The sequence below is a fragment of the Anabas testudineus genome, chromosome 4 (assembly GCF_900324465.2).
Source record: "Anabas testudineus chromosome 4, fAnaTes1.2, whole genome shotgun sequence".
Lineage (NCBI taxonomy): Eukaryota > Metazoa > Chordata > Actinopteri > Anabantiformes > Anabantidae > Anabas > Anabas testudineus.
In genome coordinates, this window is record NC_046613.1 from 270,734 (window position 1) to 289,570 (window position 18,837).

Genomic DNA, 18,837 nt, shown 5'->3' on the forward strand with positions numbered 1-18,837 from the left:
TGTCAAGGGGAAACCACTCTACCAAAATTTTTATGGCCTAAATAAAGGCCATTACCCTTACAATACCATAGCAGAATTTTTGGCAGTAACAGCTCTTTGTGTACTGCAAAACAAATGTTTGTTAAGAATGTTAATATGGAAATAACAATCTTTCAGATAAATATTGCAAATGTAATTTTAATTACAAATACAAACCTAATTTCAAGAAAACCAGGACTTTCAAAAATAAACACGATGCCCTTTAACAGACATGGACAAAATTGTCGGTATTTTCTGCTAAAGAAAGGTTTGTCAGTTTCAATTACTTGAAACTGACCAAAGGACCAAGTCTAAGGACCATCTCCCATTAGTTTGATGTTCCTGTGACTACAGTTGCAGATATTATTCAGAAGTTTAAGGTCCATGGGACTGTAGTCAACCTCCCAGGACATGGCCACAACTGGATAATTGATGACAAACTGAAGAGACTGAAAATACAAATGGTAACTAAAGAACCCAGAACAACTTCCATAGAAATTAGAGGTAAAATCCAAGGTCAAGGTACATTAGAGTCAGATCCCACCATCAGTCAGTGTTTAAGCTAAAGTGGACTTAATAGAAGACGACCGTGGAGGACTCCACTGATGAAAGCAAATCGTAAAAAAAACAGAATACGCATATTCACAAACCACAAAGGTTCTGAGACAAAACTGGAACTTTTTTGCAAAATCACATCAGCTCTAAGTTCACACGCAAAAATGAAGCATACAAAGAGAAGTACACTGTACCTACTGCGAAACAGGAGGAGGTACAGCGTAGGAGGCTTGGTTATGTTCTTGGGCTGCTTTTCTCCTCCTGCTCCAGGGTATGTTAAATCAGTGCAGGTTGCAATGAAATCTCAAGACTTTCAAGACATTCTGGAGCAAAACATGCTGCCAAATGTCACAGTCTTTGTCACAGTTCTCCAACAGTAAAATGACCCAAAACACAGCTAAAAACACCCAAGAATGGCTAAGAACAAATCATTGGACTATTCTGAAGTGGCCTTCTATGAGTCCTGATCTAAATCACAAGGAACATCTGTGGAAAGAGCTAAAACATGCAGTTTGGAGAACTGACCCTTCAAACCTGGGACAACTGAAAAAAAAAAAACCTGTTGACAGGTGCAGAAGTCTAATTGTTATAAAAAATTGTCTGATTGCACTGATTGCTTCAAAAGGTTGTGCAACAAAATGTTAAGTTAAGAATACTATAATTTTTGTCCACACCTGTTTCATTAGTTTGTTTTTAAAATGATTTTATTTTGCCTATACTACTTTCACAAGTATAATATTTTGCCCTTCATCTTGGACACAAGATTTTACTGCACAACAGTATGTGATCATCTTTGCCCAATTCTCCTCTTCATGATGGACCATACAATTTCCACAGGGAACGGATGTGGACTGTAAGCAGGTCACTAAAGCACATCACTCTTTATCTACAGCCACACAGTTGTAGCACATGCATTATTAGGCCTCATATTGTCCTGCTCCAATATGAACTGCCTTCCTGGGAAGAGATGTTGGTGGCAGCTTATATCACTCTAAAAACCTTATTTAGACCTCATCAATAGGATCTTCATCTCAAATGCAAATCACCCATGCCATCTGTCTGAGACTATGCCTTTTGTGTATGCTACTTTTGTCATCAAAATCTTGATACCTTCACCCGTTACCAATTACATCCTAGTCCTAAAACCAAATACTAAAATTTTGAATTAGCAAGTAAGCCAAAAACAGGACAGAATGCACAATAGTTATCAGTGTTAAGAAACTTAAGTATGTTAAACATATAACAAATAATTTTCTGATAGAATCATGACATTCAGTCAGTAATAACCAAAGTTACAGTAGGCTGGCAATGATCAACTACCAGTAAGTCTTGCCTGACGGTTAATATAATACACAGAAAATGATAGCAAAGCAGAACCAGGACAATGCATAACCCAACTGGAATTTAGAGAAGAAATTATGTGACTAGAGCTAGTTCATGAGATTTGTGCTCTGTTTAAAGGATACAGGCAAGGTAGTGATTGAGGAACTCGTGGTCGGAGGCAGGCATTGACTGCAGGAAATTCTCCCTGTAGGCTTCAAACCAAGGTGTGGTTGCTAGAAACAAAAAGACAAAAAGAGGCAAGGTTTCATCAATAATTTAATTGAAATATATACATCGTATAACTAACAACAAAAGCAAAATGTCACTTTCATCAAGGATAGTGATTAAATTCAATTAAATTTTATTTATAGTATAATTATATTAAAAAAAATACATAGAAAACCCAACAATCCCATTTGAGCAAGCTTTGGGCAACAGTGGAGAGGAAAAAACTCCCTTTATAGAAAGAAACCTCCAGCAGAAACCTCCAGCAAAACACCATGAGCAGAAGGCTCACGGTGGGCGGCCATCTGCCTCGACCGGTTGGGGTGAGTGGTAAGGCACAGCAGGCAAGAAAAACAACAACAACAACCAGCAAAAACATTGGACAGGTCAATTGGAGTCTGAAGATGAATAGCTCCAGGCCAAGGTTACCTGCAGAAAAGTACAGAGAGAGGGACACAGAGTGGAGGAAACACAACTACGGGAGAGACAAGACACAAAGTTAATGGCATGCAATGGTGGCATTTGAATGGATAGAGGAGAAAAAAATAGAGGGAAAAAGCTCAGTGTATCAGTAGAGGTCCCCCAGCAGACTAACCTATAGCAGCATAATGAAGAGATGGTCAGAGTCACCTGTCCATCTCTAAGCTCTCTATAAACTATAAGCTTTAGAAAAAAGATAAGTTTTAAATGTAGAGAGGGTGCCTGCCTCCCGAACCTAAACTGGGAGCTAGTTCCACAGGAGAGGTGCTTGATGGCTAAAGACTCTGTCTTCTATTTTTTATTTGGAAACTCTAGGAACTAAACCTGCACTCAGAAAGTTCTGCTGGGAAAATATGGAACTATGAGGTCTTTAAGATGAGATGAAGCTTGATTATTGAGTGCTCTATATGTGAGAAGAAGAATTTTAAATGAAATTCTGGATTTTACAGGGAGCCAATGGAGAGAAGCTAACATTGGAGAAATATGATGTCTCTTGCTAATTCCAGTCAGATCTCTGGCTGAAGCATTTTGGATTAACTGGAGGCTTTTTAAAGTAGTTATTGGGAGAAACTATTAATAATGAATTACAATAGTCCAGTCTGGAAGTAACAAATGCATAGACAAATTCTCAACATCACTTTGCGACTGGATGCTCCTAACTTTAACAATGTTTCTTAGGTGGAAAAGGCAGTTCTAGAGATTTCTTTTATGTATGCAGTTTCCTGATATAGATATCCTGGTCAAAGATAACTCTGAGATTTCTTACAATGTTACTTGAGGACAATACTAATACTTATCTAGGGTAAAAATGTGATTAGACATTTGCTGATATCACAGCAAACCAACATGTTTTCACAAATTGATACCTTGCACTGTTACACACATTCAACATTTACAATGTTTCTGCACATGCAATGCAACTCAGTAGCCAATTTGTGGTAATTTCAAAGCCATGCAGCCAACTACATATGCATTATTTCATTGTGTTGCTCTGATGCATTGATGGAGCTGCAACTGGCCATGATATGTAAATGCACTGAATCAAGAAAACTGCTGCATAGCTGACTAATCATCAACACCTCACTAAAAGGGGATAGCTGTGATTGTCCCATTATCAAGTCCATTGAAACTTGTGTGGGAATGGCTTCATTCTGTATTTAGAGTGAATACCATTGTCCAAGAAGAACCACTTCCACTGTGACGGGAGCACATTACAGAGGATGCCAGAAGGAATCATCTAGTTTATGGGAAACTTGTATCATGTCATTTGGATTTTTGTGTTATTTGTCTAACTTAAGCGCTGACTTGTGTTTGAATTCATTAAGTTCAAAGTGTTAAGGCCGTTGTATGTGAGAAATGGAAGTAAAAGGTGATTCAAATCACATTCAGATTAACTCAATCATTCAGATCTACATCCCCTCCTGTCCACTGTGCTGGGCCAGTGAACAACGTCTGGGGGTACCAGCACCACACAGTAGATAACAAGGAAAAATCTTCAGCTCAGTGATCCTACGATGGTGGAATGAACTGCCAAACTCTACACGCTCAGCCACTGCACTTTCAATATTTAAAAAACTGCTGAAAACAGAAGTCTTCCACATCTTCCTTGGCACTTTGCAAAAAAAAAAAACTTTTCTGCTCTCTTGTACTTATAGAAACAGAAACACTCTTTGATAGCACTTTGCTTTGATGTTTTTTTTTTCTCCTTGACTTAGATTTGCTTGCCTTGTTCTTCACTTGTAAGTGGCTTTGGATAAAAGCATCTGCCAATTGACTAAATGTAAATTTAAATGTAGACATAGTGCCTCTAAGATTTTTAAGACCAAACAAAATAACCTCTGTCTTGTCTGAATAACCTCTGTCTTGTCTGAGAAATGGATTAAATAGCGGCTGGATATTGTAGTGGTAAGATTACCGCCCTCTATGCAGGAGACCAGGGTTTGAATCCCAGCTGTGGCCTACCTCCAGTAGGAGTCCCTAGGCAAGACCTCCGTAAACTTACTGTGCCTTTGCCTTGTACCCTTGTAAGTTTTTTTGGCACTGCTGACTGTGGGACTCTTATGGGACACTTATTTGCCCAGAGAGTTTTCACACACAATAATCACTGTTTACGTTCCTCCATCCGCTAACACCACTGCTGCATGTTACATTATACAGACGGTCACCACCAGTCTTCAGACCAGACACCCTGACGTCTTCTTTACGATCTATGAAGACTTTAATCATGCTCCTACATTTACCCAGTTTGTGAGCTGTCCCACCAGGGGGGAGAGGACACTGGTCCTGATATATACTAATGTTCAATGACTACAGACCAGTGGTTCTGAACTCATATTATGAAGGCTTTTGAGAGGCTGATCCCGGAGTACCTCCAACCTCTGGTCAAACTGGAGTTTGCCTATCAACCCCAAGTTGCAATGAATGATGCCATCATACATCTGTTTCATCTCACCTACACCTACCTGGACAGGCCCAGGGCTTAGTGAGGATAATGTTTTTTGATTTCTCAAGTGCATTCAACACCATCTGGCCTGCACTGCTGGGAGAGAAATAAAAAAAAAAAAAAAAAACATGCACATTGACACTCCCCTGATTTTGTGGATCATGGACGACCTCAGAATTGTGTGTCTGACACTGTGGTCTTTAGCACAGGTGCTCCACAGGGTACAGTTCTGTCTCCATTTCTCTTTACCCAGTATACCGCAGACTTCAGGTTCAACTCAGAGTCCCCTCACTAAGACAATTCCTACATTTACCCAGTTAGTGAGCTTTCCAAACAACAAGCTCCGGGTCACAAAGGACATCAAAGCTATCCAGAATGACAAAAAGAAGGCATTCAGGCCAGGAGACAGGTAGGCTGCAAGAGGGTCCAGAGATTGCTGGCTGTCAGCATCAGGCAGAGAGGTTTACAGGAGGAAAATGGAACAAAGCCTTCAACATAACAACACCAGGGAGTTGTGAGTTTCTTTTCCAATAGGCTGAGAATTAGAACCTCCTACACTTCTCTACAGGCTCCTCCGTCCCTCCCCCACAAGACTCCACCACCCAAATGATCTTAGCTGATCGGGTGAGAAGAGACCTGAACAGGCTTCACCCCACAAAAGCTGCAGGGCCAGATGGATTCAGCTCAAGGGTGCTGAAATCTTGTGCTCCTCAGCTATGTGTTCACCTCCAACATATCTCCAATCTTAGCCTGTGTCTGGAGAAAGTCCCTCTTATGAGGAAAAAGTCATGCCTAGACTTCTGGTACAAGTCAGAGACCTGCCATCTTCAGAAGTTCTCTGATGTCTCTGCCGTTGTAGGATGTATCCAGGATGACAACGTCATGTGGTAATGACTTAATGTACCCAACGTCAAAACTTGGGTACATTATTAAAAAGCATTTTAAAAGGCCTACAGAATACAACTCAAGGAATGAAGACAAATGAAAGGGGAGGATGTGAAGCATGTCAGACCCGTGCCTACCCCTCCTAGCACCTAAAAAGGGTTGTTAGGTGTGTCAAACCTGGTGCAGGTGTGAATTGGCAGCATCCTGCACCAAAAAAAGAACAATGAAACAGTCCAGGTCCAACGCAAAAACCTGGTCATCATTCTTTACCCATGGCTGGGGTTTCAGAAAAGCTGATAAGGATTTTTAGAAAATATAGCATACCAGTCTATTTCAAACCCTCCAACTCATCCACCCCAAAGACCAGACTCCAGAATTGTTAGGTTTAAATGTTTAGTTTCTTGAGAAAATCCGAGTTATAAACGAAACACGATTGATTTCTGGTGTGTACTTTTTGTGCCATGTCGTTCCTCCTGCGCGCTCCACACAAAGACCCCCCCACACACCAAAATCAAAAGGAATATTTCCCAGAGTGGGATAGTATATCACCCGAACTTTCCTCCTGCACAATGTCAAGACCTGATCTACCAGAGATAGTCCCGTGTTCATATGTGAAAATAGCTTTAGTTATTCTGTTATAACCTGGCAGACCTCTTTTGAAACACTGAGTTCCTCTCCTCTCCCTAATCATATTAGATTACATGTCAATAACTTTGCCTCTCCCATAGTTTTGCTTCTTTCTCTTTGCCTCCCTGACCAACCTGCCCAATGCTCTGCTGCTTGTTGTTGCTGTTTTTGTTCTTTTGTTGCCTGTTCTTTTCTCTCTCCTTTTCCTATCTTCCAATCAGTCGAGGCAGATGACTGCCCACCCAAAGTCTGTTTCTGATGGAGGTTTTTTTCCATTAAAGGGTCCTCTTTATTGTTGCCCAGTGCTTGGTCAAGTGGAGTTGTTGGATTTTCTAATTGCCTTGTTCATAGCCCTAGAACTCTTTCACATTAAGTTACAATGAAACCACAAATGTTACATGTATTTAATTAGAATTTTTTTATGAGTATGAGTCAGTAAAAACATAAATAAAAACAGTAACAGTACTTAGTAAATAAAAACAATCAGACACCACATACACCCGCGGCAATAAATAGCATGTAGGGCTCTACTCCTAAACACAACCATATTGTCATGGGCCTCTTGGCTGCTTCTTTGATTAATGTTCTCCTTGCCTTGCCAGTTTAGGTGGATGGCTATGTCTTTGTATGTTTTTAGTTGTGCCATACTCTTTCCATTTCTGGATGATTGAATTGAACAGTGCTCCATGAGATGAAGATTTTTTTATCCACGTATTAAAAATGTAATTTTTTCCAAATACCTGAAAATAGAAGTACTTTTTATATAATGACTGTGATTCCTAAATGGTAAATATGATATGTCTGTGAAAACTGAATGTCTACACCACATCTTGATTGCATATCAAATCCACTGTGGTGGTGTATAAATGCAAAATCATAAACAAAAAATAATAATTATAATTGTTATTGTCCAAATACCTCCTACCAGGAGTGACCAGAGGGGAACCCCTATGCATAAAATTCAAAAATACACTCCTGGCTACATTAAACTTACATTAAACATGAGTGAAAATCATGTTGCACCTCCAAAAAAGATCATCAAAAAATCAAATATGTTTATTATTAAGTTTACCATGGGTGGATATGATGTCTGAAAATCTGAACTCAGTCAAACTGAAATTCCACTTTTGAACCTGTTAAACTATAGTCCTTACCACTGAAGTTGAGATTATAGTCTCCTGCTGTAATCACACTGCTCAAAGCGCCCTCTTGTGGCTGACAGGATAACACCACTTCATTGAGCAGCCTGCGTTGGGTGGCACTCAGAGCACCAGACACTGTGTTTGGACATATCATCATATTGTTGACACAGATGCGCAGGTTTTTCACAACCTGCACCTGGTTGTTGGGGTCCCGGATGTGACCTTAAAAGAAGGCAAAAAGACAGAGCCAGAATTGACTGTACTGGAAGTCACATAAATGGTTGCGACTAAATGGCTGTGGTCTGGAACCTGATAAGAAATAGGGGTTTATTGATTGCTGTTGTGTCCTTGTGGCTACAACTCTGCTAACAGCCCGTGGCACTGACTAAATTTGCAGTTGACAAATTGATTATCAAACCCTTTTGCAAACTATATGCAACTTACATATATACTTAAGTAGTTCATGCGGCCACAACTAAGCAAATTACATAAACTCATGAAGACAGCTGGTGGACGTTGAGTTAAGATTTTATTTTTTTTAAACACATTTATTTATTCTTGAATTACAGAAGTTTCCTTTTAATTTAAAAAGGAGACTAATACGTCATGTCACTAAAATCATAATTACTCTAAATCTGATCATCAATAGCAGAATGATCGAATCCAACATTTTTCCTATTTACAGTAATAAGCTATTAAAAAAAAAAAAAAACGCTACCATATCTTCATCGCCACATGCTTTCCACAAAGGACCACGTGCAAGCATCTCTGTTAGTGAGTGTGCACCATCCACAATAATAGATGTGTTCATAATGAGAGCAGGCACTGTTGATGCTCCCTGACAGTGCAGAGAGAGAGAGTTCTTGCAGTGTTCAGAAATCAAGAAGAACCACTCTAGGTTCATGTCAGTGGTGTGCACAGGGTTTTGCAGCACCTTGGGCAAGATGCATGAATCAACTCTTAGGTTCCACCTGTTGCTCATGTTACCTATTCTTCTAGTGACCCCTATTTTTTCCCTTTTCTGTTTATGCCCGACTTGTTCAGTATGAATGCACTGATTGCTGCAGATGACACACGCTCACCCACAGAGATTCATGATTCAATTCAGGAAGAGTGTGCAGCTCTATTTAATTTTTTCTCTTCTCTTAATTGCATTCATCTTAAGAACATCTGTCTAACTAAGTAAATGTTACAAAACAACATAGGTGTGAAACTGAGTTCTCCCTCTCTCTCTCTGTCACTGACACTCAGGCACTGATATCTGTTTTTATAGTCAAATATTACACACATTGTTCATTTTTATAATACTGAAAATTAAGGTAAGTTTTAGATTGTAAGTTCCCTGCAGCGAATTATTTGTGAGAAGGGCAATGTTAATACTGTAGTCAAACAGTTGACAATGTAGCTGCTTTTTTCTTTTGCTCGCCTTGTGAATTTTGAATAGTGTTTCAATTTTTTTATTTCTTTAGTTTGAGAGGGACAGATCCAGCAACTAAGTTTGGACAGCAGATTTTCTCCATCAGCAAACTAATGCAATGGCTACTTTATAAGAGAATTCTATCCCATCTATATTTTCATTTTAAAATTAGTCTTTTAAATGAGCAATACGGGGCTTAAACCACACTGTTACAATGATCACTGATTACAGATAGTAAGTAGCATTTTAACTGGCTAGACCAACATCCAGTGAAACATCAACACAATTCATTAGGAACTGGATGGACTGCACTGATAACATTTTGTTCCGGTTTGGATCAAACATGACCAGTGCTCTAGTCGAGGCGAGTCTGGGTAGAGGCGTCATCCATGTGAAAGAGCCTTTTATGTTTACAGTATTGTGTTGTAGTCAGTTTCCTGCAGAGATGTGTTTTCTCTTACTTGAACCCAAACCATCTCACCTAGCTATTGTGTTTACGCTAGCCTTAAGGTGTGTAGTGCAATTGTTGCAATGCAACAAGTTTGTATACTCCTTCAGGTGCTCTAGTTCGGTATGATAACTAAGCTTCCACCGGGCCAGGTGTCGTAGAGCCCTCTTAAATGTAAAGTCTGGACTTCAGCTCTCCTTCTTTCAGCGAACAGCTGCTTAGTCACAATCCAGACAACTAGCTGTCTGTTAGCGCGGAGCTAATGTTAACTGTGACCCCTCTCAGGCTACAGAGCCTAGCTATCTCACTAAAGCTCACTTTGTTACCGCCATGTCACTGAGAATGCGCGGTCATGGTGGGTTGTAACGTTAAAAATCTGCTCTCACCTTCGGAGGTTAGCCTGCAGAAAGGCCTCAGCAGCTCAGCGAAATTCAGGTTGTTCTTGCGAGTCACTCTCTCCGCTTCTTCACTACATAAGACGGCCACCATCGGCACAAAGGAGTCCTGAACGAACTCCTGCACAGATTGAACACATCTGGCCATGTCGGATGATATCTGCTAACAAACGTAAACCAGTCAGTTTCCCTGTAGTTCCCGAAAGCCTAGTTCATTTCTTAAGACAGCTCCTCCTCTATTTTCCCTCAACAGCCATATTGAATTCGCCAGCCCACTTCCTGTGTAGAACTCACGGTCAGGTGATGTTTGACGCTAAATGGCCAACTTCCTTTTCCGGAGTTATGCCAAGTTTTATATATATATATATATATATATATATATATATATATATATATATATATAGACACACACACACACACTCTCATCTGTGATCTTTGTCCAGAAGAGTGCAGTCCTAGACCTGAGCTTTTAGGAATAAGACTGCTCCAAAAGAGGGGGCGAGTCGGGAATTTATGAATATATATATATATATATATATATATATATATATATATATATATATATATATATATATATATATATATATATATATATATATATATATATAATGTATATATATATGTACATTAAAAATTTAGATGATCGATTTTTTTTTTTACTTTTTTCTTTTAGATAAATGAACATTATTGAGTAAACACTTATTACTATTAGTCTTATATAGTGTATAACTATAGATACTATGATGTCCAGCTATATTTCCATGTTATCCAAGACTAACTAGCTAGCTAACCTTAGACATTAACTGAATGTAAAACCAAAAGATAAATAAAGAAAGGAAGAAAAAGAAAGGTAAAAAATAAGCAACCACCCATTATCCTAATTGCTTGTATTCTTAATGGTTGTTGGGGTGCTGGAGCCTATCCCAGCTGTCGTTGGACATGGAGATATGGGGTACACTCTGAACAGGCCGCTAGTGTATCACAGTGAAATCCAGACAACCTAACTGCATACTTTGGACATTGGTAGGATTACCGAGAGAAAACTGATGCACAGCACCATGCCACTCTATACAAAAACATATAAACAATATAACATAAATAAATAAATAAAAATTATTATGCAAAGAGACAGAAACAAATTAGATGGAAATGGAATGGAAATTATTCATTGGGATACATTGTTAAAACATAATAGTATACTTGGTTTGGCCTTGGAAATAGAGGGGTGTTTTTTTGCTTAGGGTGGCAGAAGTGTGTGCATCGGCTCTGGATATACAGCAAAGACACAAGATGGCGCCTGTAATTAGACAATGTCCAAATTTATTAATTATTCTCAAATTTCATTCAGTATATTCACATTTTCATTAAATATTTTTATGGTCACCTGCCTGACTTTCTGCTTTGCCCATATTTGGTTCGTATAATTACCTCTGTCTGTGTCTCATCCTCCCCCTCCTGAGTACCCTTTAATAATCACTGCTCTTTTGAAACAGCCGTGCCTTCTGGTTTCTCTTATAAGCAGGTTTGCACTCCTACAGTTTTGAAGAGGCATGCCAACCAAGACAGCCCAACAATAGTCAATGCCTTCAGCATCTTAGGTCAGATCTCTTCCACACCGGTTGCCGTGCCTCCAGGTACTGTAGCTTTTTAATTTCTCAGACACCTCTGCCAAGGATGTAGATTAGGCCTCCAACAATGCTTCAGACTCTGCCTCCTCCACAGAGGACATGTCGAATGAGTCAACCCCCTCAAGTCGTGTTAATTATCATGTTCCTAAAAGCACAGGTCAGTGGACTGGACTTGGCAAGAGAAATCATATTTTCTCCCTCTTTGTATGATCCAAAACTGAATTTTTAATAGTAATACTAACTTTGTGTCTTTTCCTCCTGTGGTTGTGCGTTCACCTCTGTCGCCCACTCTCCCCAGCCTCAGAACTGTATATATAGTGCAACTCTGTCCAGTCTTTTTGCTGCTTACTGTTATCATTCTTTTGTTGCCTGCTGTTCTTTTCTCTCTCCTCTTTCTACCCCCCCCCCCCACACACACACACACACCCACACACACACACAATTTTACTTAAACTAGGCAATCTCTAACTTTATTTGAGAGAAGTCTATGTTAACAAATTATTAAATAAAATTTAAATAATTTCTTCAACCACATTAGTCAGCAGTTTTTGATTTGTTCACCAGATTGCAATTGCTTTCTTCATAATGGCTAACAGCAGTGCTTTTAAACCGAATCAACCACCCTACTATTTATTTATATAGCACTATATATATATATATTTATTATTATTATTTTTTAAACTTATCTCTATCTTATTACTTCAAGCTCGGGTCCTACCAGAGGTCTGGGAGCATGAGGGTCCTGTGCAGTATCTTAGCTGTTCCTAGGACTGCTCTCTTTTAGACAGAGATCTCAGATGTCGTTCCTGGGATCTGCTGGAGCCACTCTACCAGTTTGGGAGTTACAGCCCTCAGTGTTTCTATCACCCCGGGTACCACTTGTGCCTTCACCTTCCACATCTTCTCCAGCTCTTCTTTCAGCCCTTGGTACTTCTTGATCTTCTCGTGCTCCTTCTTCCTGATGTTGCTTATATATATATAAATATTCTTCAAGGTTAAACAATTTGCAGTGAAAACAGCAATGTCTTAAGCAATGGTTAAACACTCATCAACATCATTACCATGATACAAGTTATTTTTTTGTTCCAGTTAAATGCAGAAGTAATGTGCTGTTTGAAGTAAGTCTTTCTGACTTTATATTCTTGGCTTTGACAAACAAGAAGAATTGCGTTTGTAATATCAAAAGCACTTATGTACCACAAAGTCAATACCATTTGGCACCTTTTATTACCCTCATTGGTAATAAAGACATTTATAAGGACGTAATAAAGACATTTGCCAAAAAGGCAAAAATCTAGTTTAACCTCTTACACCAAATGAAAAGGAACTGAAAAATACAGAGACACCGCTAAATGTTTTCCACATATGAAAATAGCAATATGGTGCTTTGCAGGTGGTACAAGGCACACATGTGAGACAGAGTGATGTGGATAGTTATTTGATGTTGCGTAGTATGCGCCGAGTGTGAGTGGTTTTCATGGTGGCCAGAGCAATTTCCAGCGTAGAGATGAGGTGCAGAAGGGTGCTGGGGTCAGTCTGGAGAACCATGCTGCTGTGGTCACTGCAGCTGTCACAACCTCTGGTTAGGTGCAGGTGTACTGTCAGCAAGGGAATTACCCGCTGTCGGACTGAACGACTTGCCAACTGGCAGGAAGGAGTGAGGGCAAGCACAAAAACAGAGAACAAAGGGAAATAAAGAAGTTAAAATCTAGCTGAAACACAACCTGTATGGGCACAAGTTGTAAATATAAACCTATTAGTTGCTCAGTTTTTAATGTACCACATATTTCTCCTTTTCAAACTCACTGATGGGCTAATCTTTGAAAATTGTTTAGCTTTAAAACTATCCACAGCAAATGAATAATAATTTCTAAATTGTGCAAAATATACACATGATTACACACACCTGCACATCCAGTCTCCATTCCAGGTTGTTGTAAGCAGGGAGGTTGGAAGGCAGTTGACTCAAGATGGTGCGGATCTCATTGTGGTGCTGTAGGTAAAGCTGCATTAAAAACATTCAGTCAGCTGGAAACTGACAAACACTAACTGCTGTACACTGCTCAAGTCATTCTCTCCCAAACACCCGGAAATAATTAAAAAAACACCTGTAAGAGGATTTGGTTAAGCTCATCACCAAACCCCAAAATCAACACTGAGTCCAGGAAGTCCACTCCAGAGATCTACACACACAAATACAAACAAACAAGAGATGCTTATCTGTCTTTTTAACCATTTTTGGTGTTTAGTATTCAATGATGACACAAAATGTACACATCACTAAATATTACAGACAGACGTTGATTAATTGATTGATTAGTTGATATTTAATTAGTTATGCACAATGGCTCACAAATATCAAAAAGCCATTATTAATGTTGTTACAGCTGTGTTTCTTGTGTTAAAGTCTGCTATAAAGCTTTACATTAAGCATTGTTTTGAGGATATTGTAGCTCACACTAATTGATGTGGAAAAAGACACTGATTGGCACTTATTGTGTCTTTTCTACTATTTCAGACAGAAAAGTGATTGTGTGTCACCATGTGTTTGGAGCACTCCGTCATTAGGAACATCAGGCCTTCGACTCCATGTTGTACCATTTCCACAGGGACACACAGCTTTCCTGCAAGCAGTGAAGCGTCATGGATATAATTTTAGGTCCTACTGCAGCTGGTAGCGAGTTAGTACAACGTGTTAAAGCTTCACTTCTGTTCAGCACTAACAGCCTTAAACAATAACAAAGATTTATATCGTGTGACTTATCAGGAATGTTGTACTGTGTATGCTTTGATGTTTTTCTCCTTGACTTAGATTTTGTTTGCTTGCCTTGTTCCTCACCTGTAAGTCGCTTTGGATAAAAGCATCTGCCAAATGACTAAATGTAAATGTAAAGAAGCAGGTGATGACTGTGTTAAACTAAAAGGTATTATATTATATATTGTCCATGTCACAAAAGTTTAACATTATTACTGTGTGGCTGTCTGAATTGACTTTAGTGATTTTGACAACTAAATACATATTTTTAAAGCCACATATTCAGCAAGAATTCTGCAGTATTAAAAACATTAACAACTACTGGATACAATATATGGTGTGTGTAAATGCAGATGAATATAATGTTACTGAAAATTCTGTTTAACCATTGCTTGCTGGCTAAGGAGTGCACAGTATAATGCAAGGAGCACAAACTTACTGGCTGCTCCTTCATAGATCTTGGGGCTAGAGCCTTTCCTGAGGAACTGCAGTGCTATGCGTCCAAACTCTCCGACCACTGAAGACAACAATCAAAGACAAATATATATCAGTTTATTAAAGAAAGCACATAATTGCACATAATATGCACATAATTCTCAGTGTCTATGTTAATAGACAAATAACTAATGCCTTACTCTCTGTCCTTCATTGCCTTCCTTAACAGTTTTAGTATTACACTTTTCTGAATATTCTTTCCAATCTATGGATACCAACTTGTAAAAATATTATTTTGAAAGAAAATTTCTATTCAATTCAATTTTATTTGTATAGCGCCAAATCACAACAGAAGTTATCTCAATGAGTATAATTCTATACAAAATCATATAGAAAACCCAACAATCCCATTTGAGCAAGCTTTAGGCAACAGTGGAGAGGAAAAATCCCTTTAGAGGAAGAAACCTCCAGCAGAACCAGGTTCATGGTGGGCGGTCATCTGCCTTGACCAGTTGGGGTGAGTGGAAGGAGGAGAGAGAAAAGAACAGGAGGCAACAAAAACTACAACAAGCAGCAAAAACATCGGGCAGGTCAACTGGATTCTGGAGATATACAGCTCCAAGGCCAAATATACCTGCAGACTAACCTATAGAAGCATAACTAAGACATGGTTCAGAGTTATCTGAGCCATCTTTAACTGTAAAATTTATAAAAAAGGAAAGCTTTAAGTCTAATCTTAAATGTAGAGAGGGTGTCTGCCTCCCAAACCTGAACTGGGAGCTGGCTCCACAGGAGAGGAGCTTGATAGCTAAAGGTAAGAAAAGGCAATTGCTGAAGAAATTACATGGGAGAGCTGTTGACTGTTCTTATCTAAAAGACAAAAGAAAAAAAGTTGTCAAACTGAAGGTTCTGTGTATTTCTGTATATATTTGTTTTCACAACGAACATGTTTCCCATAGGAAATAATAATAATAAATTGAAATTGCATTCATCACTAAAGGGAACTTTATTATTATTATTATTATTATTTATTTAATAATTTGTCAACATAGATTCTTTTTGCTAATGAGACATTTGGTCAATGCAGAGTGGGCTTTCAGTCCAAATGCTCTTAAAAGTCGAGAAACTGTATGACGAGACAGACCTTTACCCTGCTCGGCACTAAACGTCCTAGCAATTCCAGCTGTAGTGTTAAAGAGATTGCCCACTGACATTCTCTGGATCATCCTGTCCTCTCTTGCATTTATCTGCCGTTGTGACGTTGTAAAGATGAAATATTTTGGAAATTACAGATTTGGAACAACCAACATCTCTTGCTATGGATGATTGTGTCATCCCTTTGGCCTTCACCTGGTTTGTCAGATAATTAAGGAAATAAGCACCAGGTGCTATATTTACACCAATAACTGAAAGGTATCTATAAGTGTTCTCTAATTGTTCTTTTTCAAATATCACATTTAGGTTTTTTATATTGTACTCAGAATATATGTAACTACTGAAATATGGTTAAAATACTATTATTGTATTCTTGTTTAGAAAAGTTCAATTAGGACTAAGCAGTGACCTTGATATTTGGGAAATTGTAGGTTGTTATCAAATTTTGATATCTAGTGTAGATAGTAAATGACGATGAAAGAGATTAACAGGAATTTGGATATTTCATATGCTTTTAGTTTTGAAATGTAGTATTTTGCAAACCGACGCCAATATTTTGAAAATTTAAGCCACTGTAACCGCTTCCTTTTTGACTTTAGGTATGAGGGCTTTCTTTGTGAAATCGGGACTCTTATTTTGAAATTTGACTTTCAGGTAGCGCCATGAGCATGTGTCTGTATGAAATGATTAACAGTTAATAAAGAGAAAAAGTGACAAACACAAAGAAAAAAGCTGCAAGGAAAGTAAAAAGATGATTGAAAGCAGTAAAAAGAAAGTCAAAGTTCAGGAGACTTTAACATAAAAGGCAGAAAGCTGAGTTAACCAAAAAAAGAAAATACAAACAAATACACTGGACAAAAATAATGGAAGGACACACATAAAAAACCTACACCTCGTTAATGTCATACAGGCAAAAACTACCATGGAAAACGCGCCATTCAAAAAAAGGATGAAAATGAAAAGTAGAATAAAGTAATACCAAACATGAAGACACGTTTAGAAAGTAGAAAGACATTTCTACGACCAAGTGTTAAGGACTAGTTAACGACCAAAGAAATGGGCGGAGTAATGATAAAGAGCAAATATAACCAGAATGTGCATTCCTAAAGAAAATGCGTGTGATTGCTCTCAAATACAAAACGTTTCAGTAACATCTAAGGAACCTTAGGAAAAAAGGTTATACTACTACCCCTTATGGTTCGGGAGTAAATGGAGTTAACTCAGAAGAAAACTGTAATAACTGTTCACATGGTTGCGGTGTAAAGGCAGGTTTGAAGTATGTGAAGCATTTCAGCATGGGGCTGCTCTCCACAACGTTTCCCCACAGTAACATTTATAGTTTTTGAGAAAATCACTGTATTTGAGCTACGACAGACCTTCTATTAAAAAAATCCTAACAAATTAATCAAAACTCAACAATAATGGATATCAGCACTTAAAGTGAATGTTCTGCACTTATATAGCGCTTTTCTACCTACTGGTACTCAAAGCATTTTACACTGCATCTCATTCACACACACACAGCTGCTATACAGCTGATCTGACTCACCGGGGACAACTTGAGGTTCAGTATCTTGCCCAAGGACACTTTGGCATGTGACATGGCAGCCGGATCTCGGCATAACACCGGGAATCAAACCACCAATCCTGTGATTGTCAGTAGCCTATTGAGCCACAGCTACACAAGTAATAGCACCTATTTCCACAGTAAGCTTCATATTTAAACATTGGAGCCATGTTTCTAGCTGTTAGTGTTTAGAAAGTTATTCGCGGTCCAAATTTAGTGCGGAATAATAATAATAATAATAATAATAATAATAATAATAATCTCTCCCACTAATAAAGAGCGAAGATAACAATATCAAATAGTACAATGTACTATGTCAAATACTGGCAACGTTATTAGATTCCACTCTTTAACAGTATAGCTAGTTAGTTCCAGATTTACACTATCAGTCAAAACTTACACATAGGAACTAACATATTTTTTTAGTGAAAGATTAAAGGGATTTTTCGACCTAAACCCGACCATTGGAGCACAGCAGATATTTACCTGAGGCGTCAACTTGAGGCAGAAAGGCGAGGTGTTCTTTATGGCCTTCAGACAAAACTAGTAACATCTTGAACAGCAGTGCCTTGTCTAAAGCCACAATTTAAAATCGTTCACAGACATTTTCAACAACCCGGAAAATGAGTTCGACACGACTCTTCTTCGTTGGTGGCTTATTCTTCATTTGTTGTTTAATCGAGGTTGGCAAACATGTACACATGTAATACCGCCATCGTCTGGATTGGAGTGTAGCTCAGAATTGTTGCTATTTTTCTTTGACAATGTGCACTCTTAAGTTCTGTTGGGTAACAAAACATTAAGGGTACAATGATTATTGTTTAGGCCAGTGTCATTAATTTGGTTTTTAATGCTTCTCTTTAATCACTGAACAATTCCTGTTCAATGCTGTTCAGCATTCAAAGTATTGTTTTCCTAATCTTTAGTATTATTCACTGTGAATGGTGTTCAGCACTCACAGTGATAATATGTAGTAATAATAATAATAATAATAAAGATTCAGCAAATCTATTTCAACTTTTTTAAGTTGACATTCAGGTGTTTCAGCTTCTTCTTCATATGTTTAGCTCTATTAAAATGATTCCTATTTATCTTCAGCTAATTTCAGCAGTAGTAGTACAGTTTTAAAACATTTCACCAACTTTCAGCAATTTTTCAGGAATCAATACAGCATTACAGCATTCACAGTGCATTTTCTTCAGGAAATGCTTTATCTAGTTTATTATTAGTTTAATTTATTTATTATTACTTTTGTCAGTTTCATATTGTTTTTGTGACAATTGTGGGTTGTTCTTTCTTTACCAGAAGGGTATCAACAATATTGTCCATGTCTGTAAAC

At 38.3% G+C, this 18,837-nt stretch overlaps 2 protein-coding genes across 3 annotated transcripts in view; both read right to left on the bottom strand.

Annotated features, from left to right (window-relative positions):
• The window catches only part of trappc8 (trafficking protein particle complex 8), a 41,293-nt gene extending 31,053 nt beyond the window's left edge, over positions 1–10,240 (bottom strand). Inside the window, exons 1-3 of the mRNA XM_026346424.1 lie at positions 9,950–10,240; positions 7,711–7,920; positions 2,040–2,129 (exon numbers count right to left, since the gene is read on the bottom strand). Of these exons, the coding sequence (XP_026202209.1) occupies positions 2,040–2,129; positions 7,711–7,920; positions 9,950–10,106 (457 nt within the window). The 5' untranslated portion in view covers positions 10,107–10,240. The remainder of the gene's footprint in view (positions 1–2,039; positions 2,130–7,710; positions 7,921–9,949) is intronic.
• A 2,453-nt stretch (positions 10,241–12,693) lies between these two features.
• On the bottom strand, positions 12,694–18,150 carry commd2 (COMM domain containing 2). Of its 2 annotated transcripts, none has more exons than XM_026346469.1 (6): positions 17,985–18,150; positions 14,781–14,858; positions 14,128–14,210; positions 13,695–13,769; positions 13,493–13,579; positions 12,694–13,230 (listed from the first exon to the last, which is right to left on the bottom strand). In XM_026346469.1, the coding sequence occupies exons 1-6, from the start codon at positions 18,049–18,051 to the stop codon at positions 13,021–13,023; spliced, it is 600 nt and encodes a 199-aa protein (XP_026202254.1). In that variant the 5' UTR covers positions 18,052–18,150; the 3' UTR covers positions 12,694–13,020. The 2 variants fall into 2 exon arrangements, with proteins under 2 accessions (XP_026202254.1, XP_026202253.1); XM_026346468.1 differs by having other exon boundaries at positions 13,493–13,591.
• Between the last annotated feature and the right edge of the window lie 687 nt (positions 18,151–18,837).